At 54.2% G+C, this 14,656-nt stretch overlaps 2 protein-coding genes across 5 annotated transcripts; one reads left to right on the forward strand and one right to left on the reverse strand.

The window, feature by feature from the left end:
- Nucleotides 1-592: 592 nt before the first annotated feature.
- Nucleotides 593-6,121, forward strand: tubgcp2 (tubulin gamma complex component 2). 2 transcript variants are annotated; one of them, XM_077551056.1, is made up of 18 exons: nt 596-824; nt 1,204-1,357; nt 1,426-1,554; nt 1,784-1,975; nt 2,059-2,218; nt 2,321-2,528; nt 2,631-2,830; nt 2,898-3,087; nt 3,491-3,636; nt 3,913-4,093; nt 4,283-4,463; nt 4,529-4,701; nt 4,765-4,893; nt 4,978-5,098; nt 5,182-5,325; nt 5,417-5,506; nt 5,585-5,739; nt 5,900-6,121. In XM_077551056.1, exons 2-18 carry the CDS (start codon nt 1,208-1,210, stop codon nt 5,973-5,975), a joined length of 2,625 nt encoding a protein of 874 aa, XP_077407182.1. In that variant the 5' UTR covers nt 596-824; nt 1,204-1,207; the 3' UTR covers nt 5,976-6,121. The 2 variants fall into 2 exon arrangements, with proteins under 2 accessions (XP_077407181.1, XP_077407182.1); XM_077551055.1 differs by having other exon boundaries at nt 593-824; nt 5,417-5,739.
- On the reverse strand, nt 6,054-14,538 carry LOC144038506 (inhibitor of nuclear factor kappa-B kinase subunit alpha-like). 3 transcript variants are annotated; one of them, XM_077551060.1, is made up of 22 exons: nt 14,123-14,538; nt 12,914-13,049; nt 12,559-12,653; nt 11,931-12,048; nt 11,781-11,850; nt 11,584-11,672; nt 11,061-11,150; nt 10,859-10,983; nt 10,658-10,765; nt 9,768-9,903; nt 9,458-9,652; nt 9,277-9,379; nt 9,014-9,137; nt 8,793-8,944; nt 8,583-8,644; nt 8,254-8,363; nt 8,007-8,056; nt 7,824-7,929; nt 7,224-7,371; nt 6,998-7,128; nt 6,620-6,719; nt 6,054-6,415 (listed from the first exon to the last, which is right to left on the reverse strand). In XM_077551060.1, the coding sequence occupies exons 2-22, from the start codon at nt 13,019-13,021 to the stop codon at nt 6,350-6,352; spliced, it is 2,286 nt and encodes a 761-aa protein (XP_077407186.1). In that variant the 5' UTR covers nt 13,022-13,049; nt 14,123-14,538; the 3' UTR covers nt 6,054-6,349. The 3 variants fall into 3 exon arrangements, with proteins under 3 accessions (XP_077407186.1, XP_077407185.1, XP_077407184.1); XM_077551059.1 differs by lacking the exon at nt 14,123-14,538 and adding an exon at nt 13,304-13,470; XM_077551058.1 differs by lacking the exon at nt 14,123-14,538 and adding an exon at nt 13,304-13,454 and having other exon boundaries at nt 12,914-13,111.
- Between the last annotated feature and the right edge of the window lie 118 nt (nt 14,539-14,656).

Raw genomic sequence — 14,656 nt, forward strand, 5'->3', positions numbered from 1 at the left:
CTGTGCACAAATTCTTTGAAATAAAGAAACGTTTTCTTGCTGCATTACCCTGGTGATTTATTATTAATTGACCCTAAATGTAAATGTGTCCATTGACATTTGGATTAACTGGACATTTCTGATATGTCCGCAATACAAATGCTTCCTTTACACGGTCAAAACAAATGGCATATTGTTTTGCTTTTGCCGGTGACTAGCATACAAACCAGGCAGATTGCTATAGTGCTCAAACGACATTTCATAGCATTTTGAAATCAAAATAATCCTCACAAATCAAATTACAATGATCCAAAGTCTAATGCTTTTCAATGAGTGCAGAGCGTCATTTCACCGAGTAAGACTGCCATTTTGACTTTTTATTCCTAACTGAAAACAACGCATCGTGTATCATTCATATTGATGTTTATGATTGTTTTTTTAATTTTATTTATATATATATACCAATTGTATGTATGTTTGCATGTTAGCAAAGCTTTTTGTTCTTGTTGTTGCTGAGATTAGAAATGGGCTTAATTCCTCTGCAATGCTGATCTTTGTATTTTTTTCTTTATCGGTTTGTTTCTACACTTTCAATATGCCTGGCATGCGTGCATCGCCCTCATCGATGCATCCGTTTTCTTGTCACAGCGAGTTGGGGAGTGCGGGGGCGGTGTCGTTGGTGTAGGGTCGTGCTACGCGTGAAGAAGCGTAGAAGAAGAAGGAGCCCGATGGCGCGACCTGAGCAAAGCAACATTTCTGGTCTGACTAAAAAAGTACAAATGATGTGACGGCTTCTTCTCGCTGCTTCATCTTTTTTCTTGTGAGGCGTCGCGACGACCGAAGTGGTACGTTTGTTAGCATCGTTATCCGCGGGATGGCTAGCGACTCGCAGCCTGACAACTGCATGTCATCATGTCGTCCCTCCAAAGCGGAATGGAGGCAACGCGACTCTTCTTGGTTGTTAAACAAGCAGCGTCCAACATACGCGCATGAGCTTCTAAAGCTTATTCGAGTCACAACATTATCGTGAAGGCAATGGACGGAAGCTTTATGCATACATTATGACGTTATTCTTTTTAATTCTGTGATTGGCTGGCTGGTGATTAGTTCAGTTTCCAGGACGCCATCTTGGATTGAGGGATGGACATTTGGCCATCACCGTCAATTGACATTTCTCAGCCCGGTTTGACGCATACACGTCAGCCATCTTTGTTGTGCTTGCAGCACCATGAGCGAGTTTCGGATCCATCATCACGTCAACGAGCTTCTGAGCGTGTTGGACGTGCGAGGAGGCGACGGAGCCGAAGGTTACATCGACCTCCTGCAGAAGCACCGCACGCCCTACGTCACCACCACCGTCTCCGCCCACAGCGCCAAGGTACGAGATCCATTCCAAGCAGCTGCCCGCCGGCGCCTCAACGCAAGTTTGCCTTTGAAACCCCGAAGGTGAAGCTGGCCGAGTTCTCCAAGACGCCGGAGGACTTCCTCAGGAAGTACGAGGAGCTGAGATCCAAAAATGTCCGCCACCTGGACCCGCTGGTCTACCTGCTGTCCTGCCTGTGCGAGGACTCACAAGTAAGACGCAAGATCGGAAGCGTGTGCGGCAGCGGCCAGTTATGAAAAACATTCAGAAAATCTTTCAATAAAAGTCCCAAGTCTCCTAAACTGCGGTTGAAGTTTGATTGTGAAGCGATGGCATAGATAGACGCTGAAATGTGATTGGACCAAAAAATGGAAATGGTCCAGCTAAGAGAAAGCCAAACGAATCCAATTTTGTCTTTTTGCGCTCCCCGCCGTTTTGCAGACTCTGCAGCGTCTGCAGCAGAACGCCAAAGATCGTTCGGAGGCCTGCGCGCCGACATCGGCCGGCAAAGTCCTGAGCGCGTCCGCCAACGTCCTGAGCGTGACGACCAGCGGCTCCAAGATGTCCATGCAGGAGCTGGACGAGCTGCGCAAGAAGCTCGGCAACGCCACCGCCACCTCCAACGCTCCGCTGGTGACCGACTGACGCCAGCGCCGCGCACAGCGCCGCAGCCCAACCGCCACCGCGCGCTAACCGCTCATCTGATTGGTCCGCAGTCGGCCGAGGTGACGCGCAAGATGCTGCGGGACAAACACAACAAGAAGAACCCGGCGCAGCTCAATCCCGTCTTTCCCGGCTGGGTGTACGAGCGGCCTGCCCTTCTGGGGGACTTCATGGTTGGCCCCGCCCCTGCCGCCGATCCGGCCGTCCCTGTGGGTGCGTTCGTGCGTGCGTGTCTGCTAATTGAGGGGTTTTGCTACTTGTAATTGCAGCAAGGTGTCATTTTTGCCGTTTTTCGTACCCTGACGTGACCCGCAGGCACGCTGGCGCCAGCGGCGCAGGAGCAGCTTGTTCTGGAGGATCTGCTCTTCGTTTTGGTGGGCGTGGACGGGCGCGACGTGTCGGCTCAGCCGGTCCTGGGCCGCCAGAACCGCTCCTTCATCGTGGACGCCACGCTGGACACGTCCGTCAAGGAGCTGGTGCAGCGCATCCTTCCCGTGGCGTCCTACTACTCCACCGTCACGCGGTCCGTCGCCACTTCGGGTCGAATAGCAAAGCACGTGACGTCACACGTCAGCTGACAAAAAGGTCATTTGAGGTCCGGCGCCTTTTTGTTGTTGCGCCGCAGCTTCGTGGAGGAGAAGTCGTCGTTTGAGTACGGGCAGGTGAACCACGCCCTGACGGCGGCCATGCGGACTCTGCTGAAGGAGTACCTGATCCTGGTCACGCAGCTGGAGCACGTGCACCGGCGCGGCCTGCTGTCCCTGCAGAAGCTCTGGTTCTACCTGCAGCCCACCATGAGGACCATGGACATCCTGGCCGCCATCGGTACGCCGGCAGACTCGAACCAACCGCCAAGCGCCCGTGTGATCTCATCTCTCTCTCTCACCTTCAGCGTCGTCGGTGGACAAGGGCGAGTGTATGGGCGGGGCCACGCTCAGCCTCCTACACGACCGCACCTTCAACTTCACTGGCGACGCTCAGGCGCAGGAAGTGTGCCTGTACCTCACCAAGGCTGCCAGCGTGCCCTACTTTGAGATCCTGGAGAAGTGGATCTACAGGGGCATCATCCGCGACCCGTACAGGTGAGTGCCCACCTGAGGACCGGACCGGACCGGAGCCAGGCCTCGCAATCACTTTGGGGTCAACGTTTAGGCCAGCGAAGCTCCCGCCGGTTTGAATAGATGAAAGGGATGTGGGCGGAGAACAGCCAATCAACATCCAGGGGGCAGCAAATCGGGAAAGGAAGCTTAGAATTTGGTTGTTGGCAGGACGTCTTCAGGTGTGTTACCAAAAGAAAACGTCACGCGACGCAACGTCGTCGGGGGAACGCCATCGCACCTTTTCCTCTTCATGACAACAACATTGGAGACATTTCTGTTGTCATTCTTGCTGTTTGTTGCACAAAAACATTGGATGAGGTCAAATGGCCGTTGACCTGGAAAGGAGGTGGTCGCATGACCTTGAAATGTGTGTGCGTGTGAGCAGCGAGTTCATGGTGGAGGAACACGAGCTGCAGAAGGAGAAGATCCAGGAGGACTACAACGACAAGTACTGGGACCAGCGGTACACCATCGTTCAGCACCGCATCCCATCCTTCCTGCAGAAGATGGCCGACAAGATCCTCAGCACAGGTGGCCACGCCCCCTCACGCGCCATCATCCGTGTACTGTCGCCGTTTTCAAAGATGAGAAATGCTGGCCCGTGTCCGGCTTCGCAAGTTTGCTCTTCACACTCGTGGGCTTGCGTGCAAGCAATATTCCAGTCGAGAGCATGTTTGGCTTGACTTCCCCTTTAAGGGACCAAAGAAGTCATCTGCCAAATATGCTAATGAATTGTCATCATTTGAACAAAGCTCACACGCGTGCTGTGGATGACGTGAGTCTTCTTTGGTGGCGTGTGCGTGTCAGGCAAGTACCTGAACGTGGTGCGCGAGTGCGGCCGCGACGTGACCTGTCCCGACGCCAAGGAAGTGGTTTACACGCTGAAGGAGCGAGCCTACGTGGAGCACATCGAGAAGGCCTTCAACTACGCCAGCAAGGTCCTCCTGCACTTCCTGCTGGAGGAGAAGGAGCTGGTGGCCCGACTCAGGTGCACGCACGCACGCACGCACGCACATCGCACCTGATGTCAACGTAACAATTGGATCCATTCCAAAGCCACGTTTGACTTTTGGTTTTTGGTTCCAGTTCCATCGGGTTTCCAGAAATCTGATGCGTAACATTTGGATGTTTTTGTCAAGTGAGCGACGCGTTCCTACCTGGATCTTGTGCCCTTCAGGTCCATCAAGCACTACTTCCTGATGGACAAAGGCGACTTCTTCGTGCACTTCATGGACCTGACGGAGGAGGAGTTACGCAAGCCGGTGGACGACATCGCCCCGCCTCGTCTGGAGGCGCTCCTGGAGCTGGCGCTGCGCATGAGCACGGCCAACACCGACCCCTTCAAGGACGACCTCAAGGTAAGCCGCCGTCGCGGCGGGGCCCGCCGCCTTGACGCCCTGACGCCCGTGTTGTGCCGGCACAGATCGACCTGATGCCGCACGACGTCATCACGCAGCTGCTGCGGGTTCTGGCCATCGAGACCAAGCAGGAGAAGATGGTGGCCAACGCCGAGCCGGCCGACGCCGCCCTCAGCGGCCTGGAGGCTTTCTCCTTCGACTACGTGGTCAAGTGGCCTCTTTCGCTCATCATCAACAGGTCCGCGTCGCCGCCGGCGTGAATGCAAGCGCCGGCTGGGCTGATGGTGCGTGTGTGCCGCAGGAAGGCGTTGACCCGATACCAGATGTTGTTCCGCCACATGTTCTACTGCAAGCACGTGGAGCGTCTTCTGTGCAACGTGTGGATCACCAACAAACACGCCAAACATCACTGGTCGCACTCGGCCAAATGGTGAGCGCCCGCCCCGCCTTCCCCGCCTTCCCCGCGCACGCCGTGGCGTGACCCGAGCTGACCCGCCGCTGCCGTCCGTGGCAGGTTTGCGGCGGCGTTTGCCTTGCGTCAGCGCATGTTGAACTTTGTGCAGAACATCCAGTACTACATGATGTTTGAGGTGATGGAGCCCACCTGGCACCTGATGGAGAGCAACCTCAAAACGGTGAGTGGGCCGCAAATGAAAGGATGGCGCAGCGGCGGGGACTGACCGAGGCGTGGTCGCTTGCTCCCTTGCCGGCGCTTTAGGCGTCCAACATCGACGACGTGCTGTGGCACCACACCAGCTTCCTGGACAACTGCATGAAGGACTGCATGCTGACCAACCCCGAGCTGCTGCGCATCTTCTCCAAGCTCATGTCCGTCTGCGTCATGTTCGCCGGACGCATGCAGGTGAGGCGCCGCCGCCGCTCTCCCGCCGCCGCTCTCCCGCCGCCGCTCTCCCGCACCCCGTCTGAGTCGCCATCTTTGTTGCGTGCTGGAGCGTTTCACGCAGACCCTCCGGCTGGAGCGCATCCCCGCCGACGGCCCGCCGGCCCACGACGCGGCCCGCAAGAAGAGCCAAGGGGCAAAGGTCAGAGCGGGCGACTCAGCAGCACACCCCACGCATGCTCCTTTGCTGACGTGCTCGTTGGCTGACGCGTGCTTGCAGTCGGATGCGCCGGAGGCGTCGTCGGATGCGGGCTTTGAGGCGTCCATCGTCAACTTTGACAACAGTTTCAGCCTTCTGCTGCTCGACCTTCTGGACAAACTCAGCATCTTCAGCTCCAACAACTGCGAGCACAGCATGATTAGCATCATATACAGGTCCGCGCACGCCGCGCACTCCGCGCACGCCGCACACTTGGCCTCCGTTGTTTTGGTTTTCTTTCGGTATCATAGAAGAGCAACAGAGTTGTAGCTAGCAACTTTGTCATTTTTGATATTTCTCGCAGCAGCCCGGTTAACCTTTGACCCACCTCCACAGGCTGGACTTCAACGGCTTTTACACGGAGCGTCTGGAGAAGATGGCGGTGGAGCGAAGTCACAAAGCGGCCGCTTAATCAGCCGGCGACGTGCGGAACTTCCCCAAGCGAAGCACACGAGGGCGGCGGCGTTCGTGGGAATGACGACTCATCACACACCATCCATTTTCTCTTTATTCAACAATTCAAAAGTGTTTGATTAAAAGGACATTTGTGTGTTTTGACTTCGTTTTTGCATTTGTGACAAGTTTGTTGTTCCTCAACACTTCCTGTCCAACATCCAATCAGCTCCTTTTCTCGTTTGTTTTTTTACACCGCGAGAAGCAGCAGCACGACATGAACAAAGAAAATCAACAGCTCCTCCTCAGGTCAAAGTTCATCCTCATCAGTATTTGTGCCGTCGTTAGTGTTTGAAGGCGACAACGGCGCTCGCACATTTTCGGTCCGCCGTCTCACGCGTTTCTCTTCTTTAATTTGCCGCTTAAGGTTTCGTACTTGGTCCAACTCCAGTCTTGATCCTTGGCAACACCAAAACGTCAATTCTCAAACGTCAATTCTCAAACGTCAATTCTCAAACGTCAATTCTCAAACGTCAATTCTCAAACGTCACACAAAAGCACTCGAGCAAACTGTCGCCGTCTCCCTCCTCCAATGCACCTGATTCAAATGATGTGAATGGGGTGTGTTGGAGGAGGGAAGCGTGAGTTTGGAGCAGAACTTACCACCATGCTTTTGGCCTGCTCGTCCGCCGCTTCCTGCATGAGGCTGGTCAGCTGACTCAGGTACTTTTGGGTCTCCTGCAGCAGGCGGGGGGCCGCGTCACTGCGGGAGGGAGCTGACGTCATTGCAAATCGCCGGCCAAAGGTCCAAAAACATCCGTTGAACAACCCCAGAATGAAACTTTTCAACGCCGGACTTTTCAAATGGATTGGAAGGTGACGCAAATCCGATTGGACCACGCGACCGCTTGTAAAAATGAATTGTGCAATTATTTCCGACTTCTACAAGATGATGATTTTGTCTTAATATTGGTGTAAGTTGGAGACGAGATTTTTCATCTCCACGCATAACGGCAATAATACCAATGTTAACGTTCGTACCTGTCGTTGGGCCCGGGCAGCGAGGTGAGAGGATGAGGAGCGCTGGCGGGTGGCGCCGACTGGGCCCACTGGGACACCTGAGGGAGGTTGGCCGACTCGCTCGCCAACGAATTGCGCGTGGAGTTCTGCGCCTGCCGGCCAAAGACGTGTGGCGTCAGGCCGTCTGGCGGGACCCCGCTTACCACCTCCACTGCCCCCCCCCACCCCCACCAAGGCGGTGACTTACGCAGGCGATCTTGAGAAGGTGCCAGAACTCGCGCTGGCGCTTGATCTGCATCTGCATGACCGTGTTGTCCGCCTCCTTGATGCTTTCCAGCGTCTTCTCGATCCGCGGGAACAGCTCAATGATTTTCTGTTTGCTGCTTAGGATCTTACTGGGGGGGGGGGGGGGGGGGGCGAGGGGGGGGGGGGCATGGACATTACCAGTTAGTTGGTTAGCTTGAAAAAGCAGCACACACTTAAGTTGCACCGAGCAGATGCCGACAAGCTCGGCCTCAACGTCAAAATGACGAGCGCTTTTGCCGAGATTTGGATTGCTAATAAATTTAGCAATCACGTTTCAACGAAAAGTCAAACGGACGCTTTTCTCTCACTTCACACAACAAATCCATCATGTGAGCCTTTTTGGTTTAAATGGGCTCATTAGTTTGTGTGAGCAATTTTCTCGGTCCCATCAAAACGGACTTTTGGGGAAAACGGAGCATTCAAAATCATCTCTTTGCCAATGTGACGGTTTGTGCACGTGAAAGGTGCGACGAGCTTCCGGGCACACGTGCCACATTCAAGATGGCGCAGACGAGGCGTGCGTGCGACTTGTTCCTCGTACCTGAGATGCGTGTAGAGATCCTTCAGCACTTTGTCCTGGTTCTGCACCGTCTGGATGATGGCCTTCACCATCTCCGAACTGTCGCTGCTCAGGTCCGCCTCCGGCACTGCCGAAAATGATCACCATCGTCATCGTCGTCTTCATCATCATAATCATCATCATCATCATCATCAGATGTCTGACCTTTACATTTCATCTTCAGCTGTTTGTAGAGCTCCACGGCTCGATCCTCCCTGAAACACAAACGGCAACACTCGATTGCAATTAGTCCAGCGTGATACGCGGCCTTCCCTCCCCAAAAAAGTCATCCCTGATTCGGCGGTGGGCGATTTGCGGAAAAGATTTTGTTTTTAGGGCGACAAAGCGGATTGCAAAGCAACAAGCCACGCACAAGCAAAATGGCGGAAAGAGTCAAAGGTGAGCGACTCACAGCTGCTCCATCTTGTCTCCTTGGCGCCGCGCGTACGGACTGCGTTGCAGCTCCACGATCTCCGAATGGAGGGCCATGATCTCGTCGTCCAGGTGGCTCACCTCCGCCACCTGCGGGACCACACGAGAAACGAGTGCGCTCGCACCACAACGTGACAAGCGGCTGTCGTCCATCTTTGTGGAGTACGAATGTGACGTGCGCGAGTTCGTTGGAGATAATCCAAGCAGACTCAACAAATTGACAGATCATGGCGGGGAATCGCGAATTTCATCATCATCATCATCATCATCATCATCATCATCATCATCACGTATGACATCATCAGCGACCTGAGCAAAGGCCGCCGCTCTTTCCTCGTTCTCCTGCCAGGCCTTCAGCATCTTCTCCGATGCTGCAGAGGACAAAACAGGACGTGAGCCGACGCCAACGCACGCGAGCCGGGTCGACTCGCGTCTCGACTCGCGTCTCGACTCGCGTCTCGACTCGCATCTCGACGCGCGTCTCGACGCGCGTCTCGGCGGCGCCGACGCGGCACTCACAGATGCCGTAGTGCATCTGGTCGCTGTACTTCTCCAGGTCGTACTGGATGCTGCCGCGGAAGAAGTCCAGCTTGGCTTTCAGCTGCTGCGAGAACCCAAACATGCTGTTCTTGCAGCGCGTCAGGTTGGTGTTGTAGCGCAGGAGGCTGAGCCTGGAAGGCCACCGACAAACGGCGTGAGAACGGCGAGCGGCCGGTCTGGGCCGGGTGCCGGCGACTCACATGGCGGCGCGCTGGCCCTGGAAGAGGCGGCCGTAGTCGTCCTTCAGGCCGCAGATGTAACTCAGCGCCTCGGCCCAAACCTTCTTGAGAACGGCCAGCGGCAGCGGCGTTCGAGCCTCCTGGACTGAAAAGGCACCTTTGATTGCGCAATCACAACATTGGCGTTCTTCTGCTTACGTTCTCCTTTCGTGCGAGTCACGCGATTTCCGTTGGGCAAGTCTCGATCAAGATGTCGGCATGACGTGCGGCAGGTGAAAACTCACCGATGGTGTTGACTTTCTCGGGCAGCTGCCTGGCGCTGAACGGGCCCGAATACTCGGTGGCGCTCTTGTCGAACAAGTAAACCATGTAAGCGTCCCAGCCGCGCTGCGCCGGGGGGGGGACACAATCCACACGTTAGGACGGCGTCGGGCAGACGGCGGACGAGCGCGCGCGCTCACGCACCACGCCGTCCAGGACGCACTGCGCCGCCGGCTTGCGGGGGTCCAGCGACACGCCGGTCTCCTGCAGCAGCTCCTGATGGACCACGGCGATGGCGCTCTCCGCCTCCACACGCTTCTGCAGGCCGTGCAGGGACTCGTCGGGCGCCAGCTGGAACGAGTGCACCTGTGCCGTGGTCATGTTGAGGATGTGGACCACCTGAGCGGGAGAGCGAACGGACGGGTGAGCCCAGCCCGGCCCAGCCGAGCCCAGCCCGGCCCAGCCCGGCCCGGCCCGGCCGGCGCTTCTTGCGAGCTGCGGTACGGCGGCCCACCTTCATGCTGAGAATCTGATCCAGTAGATGGAAGCAGAGCGGCTTCCTGCTGTCAAGATGGACGTCGCCACCTCGCTGGACCGGGTCCCACTTCAGCATGAGCTGCAACAGCGCCTCCATGGGCTCCAGCAGCGTCCTGCAAATGGGTCCAAATGTTGGCGCACTACAGCAGGCGCTTCCCAAAACGGCCACTGTTTGTTGTCATTCATCGTTCACGACCCTCCAATCACACAAATGTCATTTGAAAATGATGCCGTGTGGCGCCACCTACTGGTAAGGAGGATGCTGGTGGTGATATGAAAGAGGTCCAAATGTTAAGCCTGAAATGTCATTGGTCTCAGCGGAAAGGTGCTTTTTTTTTTTTTTGCTGGCCGCCGCTGCTAACTTCATTGAAACCGAAAGCCTGTCTGGGTAATCCACCATCGCTACCTCGATTATTTGTCTTTTTCAGTTTCAGGTCAAAAGATCCACCAATGAGCGATCATGGGTTGAAATCATCAAAATGAGCGCATCGTTTCAAACGACGTCACTTGGGCAGGGTTGCAAATATTATTTTCAGCGTGGATTACTCAAGCTATCGCTTTTCTCCCAATGAATCAATCGGCTTTTAAAAAATGGTTTGTAATTTCCAGCTTTTGCTCCACGAAGCAGACTTGATTTCAAAAGAAATGGATTGTGATTCTGTTCCAAGATTGTTCTGCAACATGTCAGAAAATTCAAAAAAGAAGTTTGCTTCAAAATGGAACAGATTTGATTTTCAAACAAACAAACGTTATTGGCTAACTACAAAGCGACAGCAGCTGAGAAGCGTTGCTTAAAACGATTCATCAATGATTTGATCATCATTTGACTTTGACGTTTGTGAAGATGTTTGCTGCGTTGGTGCCGACCTGCTGAGATTGTTGGGGTAGGGAAGATGCGTGGAGAAGCGCACGTCGCCGTTGGCCTCCTCCACCGCCATGATGTCTTTTGGACCTTTGTTGCGAACCTTGCTGGCCCTGCGCCGCAACACACAAACGGACACGTCAGGTTTGTTGGTGCGTCGGTTGCCGCGTCGGCCGCGTCGGACGTGTCGGCCGCGTCGGACGTACCACTGCACGGGCTGCAGGTTGTGCAGGAAGGGCCGAAAGCCGCAGCAGCACTCGAAGATCATCGTGCCGAAGCTCCAGTAGTCCACGCTGACCGTGTACGCTTTGTTCTCAAACAGCTCGGGCGCCTGCCAGCACACACACGGGCGGCGCGTGACAAGCCGGCGGTGGCGACGGCGCGCCGGCGAGCGGCCGGGCGGCTCACCAGGTACTGCAGCGTGCCCACGAAGGACGTGCACAGGCTGCCCTGGTCCAGATCTTTGGCGTAGCCCAGGTCGATGATCTTGTGCACCAGCTGAAGCGGAAAGAGAGCCAGCAAATCAATGACTCGCTGGCGTCCAGCTCAAAAGGTCAGACGAGGACCAACGCCGTGTCCTACTAAAAAGGTCAATGAGGACAAAATGGATGGGAGGAGCTCGTCTTTGCCAGATGTTCATGTTTGCTTGCTGATGTTGTGGTTTTTTGTGCAGTCAATTTCAATCATTTGGGAGCTGCCATCTGACAAGCAAGTCTGCATTGATTGATTGATTGATGAAAGCTTTGGATTGGCACAAAGCCCCGCCCCCAAAAAAAGAATCTGCTTGCACAATTTCCAAAATGTCATTTGGTCAACTTCCTTCCTATTCAAACGTTTGTCAATTTTCAAAAACAAATTCATCAGGCAGTTAATTACACGACCGTTTGGTTGAATTGGCTTTTGGATTATTGGCGTTGGGGTGAGAGGTCACCTTCCCGTTGACTTCCTGCAGCACGATGTTCTCCGGCTTCAGGTCCCGGTGGCTGATCTTGTTCTCGTGCAGGTACTGGATCCCGCAACCTGCCAGAGTCGCAAGCGTGTCACCCACCAACTGCACAACTCACGCACGCAGGTAACACGACGCCGCCTGACGTGCACGCCAAGGCGGCGGTGACGTCAGCCACGCACCCACATCGTGGAGCAGGGACAGAACTTCGCTCTCCTTCAGACCGCAGCAGTTCTCCGGCCTGCTGAGAACCTGAACAAAGACGCCGTTAGACGGAGGGACGGCGCTCGCTGGGCGGTAAAGGTGACACGGGGCCGGCCGACCGCTCGCACCTTCCTGAGGTCGCCGTGCGAGCAGAACTCCATGGCGAGCAGCGGCAGGTCGTTCAAGGCGATCATGCTGATTTCTTCCGGGACGTCCCGCGCCGCCACCACATTGATGTGGTTCAACCTGAGCGGGCGCAAGGACGCAAACGCACGTTGGGCCACATTAGCGCAACTCGCCCACTGGCGGACGGAGACAAGAATGTCCCCGACTGTGCACAGCTCGCACTAACAATATGGCTGCCAAAGGAGAAGTGGACGCTTGGCAGTGCTGACAACATTTGCACAATTTCACCAAATAGTTGTCACGTCAAAAATGGTCATTTCATAGGGATCGCGTTTCGGCAATTCCTTTTGGTCAACCAAAACGTTATTTGCGCATTCCTACGATCCAAATCTCGCCATTCTATCATTTCGGTGCAAGTTGACGCATTTAACGCTGGGGGGGGATAAAGCCCACAAAGGCGGGAGAGCAAAATTTGTTTTGAATGAACAGCTATTGTCATTGGCAAGCAGAAAAACGCTTTTCGTTGGAACTCAACTTGTAGTGATTGTTAATGTTTAGGGGATTTTCTATTTCGCAGCCAGGACGAGTCCAGAATGAAAAAGATGAAAAGATGACGAGGTTCCGACTCACTTCTTCATGATCTGGATCTCTCGGCTCCAGCGGTCCTTGTTCCTGGGCGTCAGTTCCAGTCGGCACATCTTCACCGCCAGCTTCTCGTTGCTCACCTGTGCCACGTCAACAACACATTTCAGTCAAGTCAAGTCAAGGAAGGAAGGAAGCTTTGCTTTGAAGATGACATTCGCCACAAATGAATTTGGAGTGGACAATTGTGAGATGTAGATCTAGGACAAGTTGACTCAGCCATTTGACAGTCAAATCTTGTGACGTCTCATTTCCCTCGTGCGACAAATCAACACGTTTTTGGCCACGTTGTTTTGACTTGGGAACGAGACGTGAGGCACGTGCGGCGGCGGACGAGACTCACGTGATGCTGATAGAGGTAGACGTGGGCAAAGCCCCCCGTGCCCAGCCGCTCCTTCAGCTCCCAGTCGCCGCACTTGTGGTTGTTGTGTCGGAACGGAGGCTTCTCCATGGTCGCGCTGCCGCCGGCTGGCCGCAACCTGACACGCAAATTGGAGACGATGACGGCCGGGCCGACCCGCATCCCGTCACATCCCTTTCCCTTGTCCGACAACAAGCACATCCACCTTTCAACATGGCGACTAACGTTTGTCGACAAAATGTTGGCCGTAAGACGCGGAAGTAGCTGGCCTTCATCTCGTCCGCTAGCTTTCAGCTAATACTAACGTCAACAAGGCTGACAAACATTGCGTGTTGGCGCGCGGGCGGGACAAAATGTCGACGAAACACTCACGTCGTCGCGCGCGGGCGTCGTTCTACATGAGCCGCATCAACACCGAGCGCACTTTGCTCTCGTCTTCGTCTTGCTTTTTCTTTTGTTCACGTCAAACTCCGCCAGCGACCGGACGCAGGACTTTTCCATGTGACGTCATCAATGTGCGCGCTAGTTAATGGGCGGGCGGTTCAGCATCACGTTTCGCCAATCGGTAACACTTCCTAGTAGCAACGTTTACTGCTAAAACTCGTCGTTCGAAATGACTTGGCAGTTGAACCCTTTTTGAAAACTGGGCAAGGAAGCCAGTTTCGTCAAGCAAAACAATCGCCAGTTTCCACCAATATATTTTACTGGCCAAAGTATTCCCTTGGGAAAAAAAGAACAGATCTTGATTTCTTTCTTTTTGTGGTGTTTTCTTAACATTTTAATATATTTTACCTGTTTACCTTTTTCAGCCCCAAATGAGTTATTTTCATGAATGAATGTGAATCTTTCTATCTTTGTCCAGTGAATTGCATGTGTCTTTCTATTCTAGACTTTGGACCAGCATGATCTTACAGAAGCATTCTTTTGAGAGAAAAAACCCTCTTTCTTTTGAAGTAATTTTTCCAAAAATATGTTTTCCTCAGTTTTTAATTAAAGTGAATGCAACACACCTGCGTACATTTCTCTTCCAAATGAAGAACCAAGAACTTTTTTTTTATTCAACCAGATGAAAATGTTTACAAATGAGCAGAAAGAAAGCTGTGGTGGCGGCGGCGGCGGATGTGAACGGGTCCGAAAGTCCAAATGGAGTCTAATGAACATGCTTTATTTACAATCGTCACGTCCACGCACCTCCTTCACGAACACGCCTGCGCCCATCACCCGGTGGATGCGGCCACTTTGGTGAGCAGGTAAGCAGCCTCTGCCTCCACCCGAAGTCAGTCACCAACGTGGGGCTTCACTTGTCCTTTGGTGTCCATCTTGGACGTTAAGACATGGCCACAAACGTAGTGCACATGCACGCACACACAAACTTGCCTACACAACACAAGAGATGCATATATGCACACACAAAACATACGGGCGCACACACGCCCCTAAAATAAATGCAATTAATTGAAGGTGAAGAAGAGCTGAGGTGCGCGAGGGGGCGGGCCCTACGCGCCGTACTGCCGCCAACCAATCAACAGCCAGTTGCGAAGATGACTGACACGTTTGAAATTCTGCTCTGACCTCCGTGGCGTGTTCACGTTCGTCGTTCGGGGGGTGGGGGGCGCCTGGGGGTGTGTGTGTGGGGGGGGATGGGGGGGGGGTCTGCTGTCAAAACCCAAAGAACATTCTGATCCGTCTGGAGAGTCAAAGCACAGCGCCTCCTACTGGTGGCAG

This window comes from Vanacampus margaritifer, chromosome 18, assembly GCF_051991255.1.
Source record: "Vanacampus margaritifer isolate UIUO_Vmar chromosome 18, RoL_Vmar_1.0, whole genome shotgun sequence".
Lineage (NCBI taxonomy): Eukaryota > Metazoa > Chordata > Actinopteri > Syngnathiformes > Syngnathidae > Vanacampus > Vanacampus margaritifer.

Bases quoted from the DNA above. Each gene is read 5' to 3' on its own strand.
- LOC144038506 (XM_077551058.1), bottom strand. From the start codon at position 13,093: ATGCGGGTCGGCCCGGCCGTCATCGTCTCCAATTTGCGTGTCAGGTTG. The intron at 8,645-8,792 runs GTGAGTGCCGCG...TGTCCTCTGCAG, and splicing joins CCAGATGCACTACGGCATCT to CATCGGAGAAGATGCTGAAG. The intron at 7,372-7,823 runs GTACGAGGAACA...CCCCCCCCCCAG, and splicing joins GATCTCTACACGCATCTCAG to TAAGATCCTAAGCAGCAAAC.
- tubgcp2 (XM_077551055.1), top strand. From the start codon at position 1,208: ATGAGCGAGTTTCGGATCCATCATCACGTCAACGAGCTTCTGAGCGTG. The intron at 3,088-3,490 runs GTGAGTGCCCAC...GCGTGTGAGCAG, and splicing joins ATCATCCGCGACCCGTACAG to CGAGTTCATGGTGGAGGAAC. The intron at 3,637-3,912 runs GTGGCCACGCCC...TGTGCGTGTCAG, and splicing joins CGACAAGATCCTCAGCACAG to GCAAGTACCTGAACGTGGTG.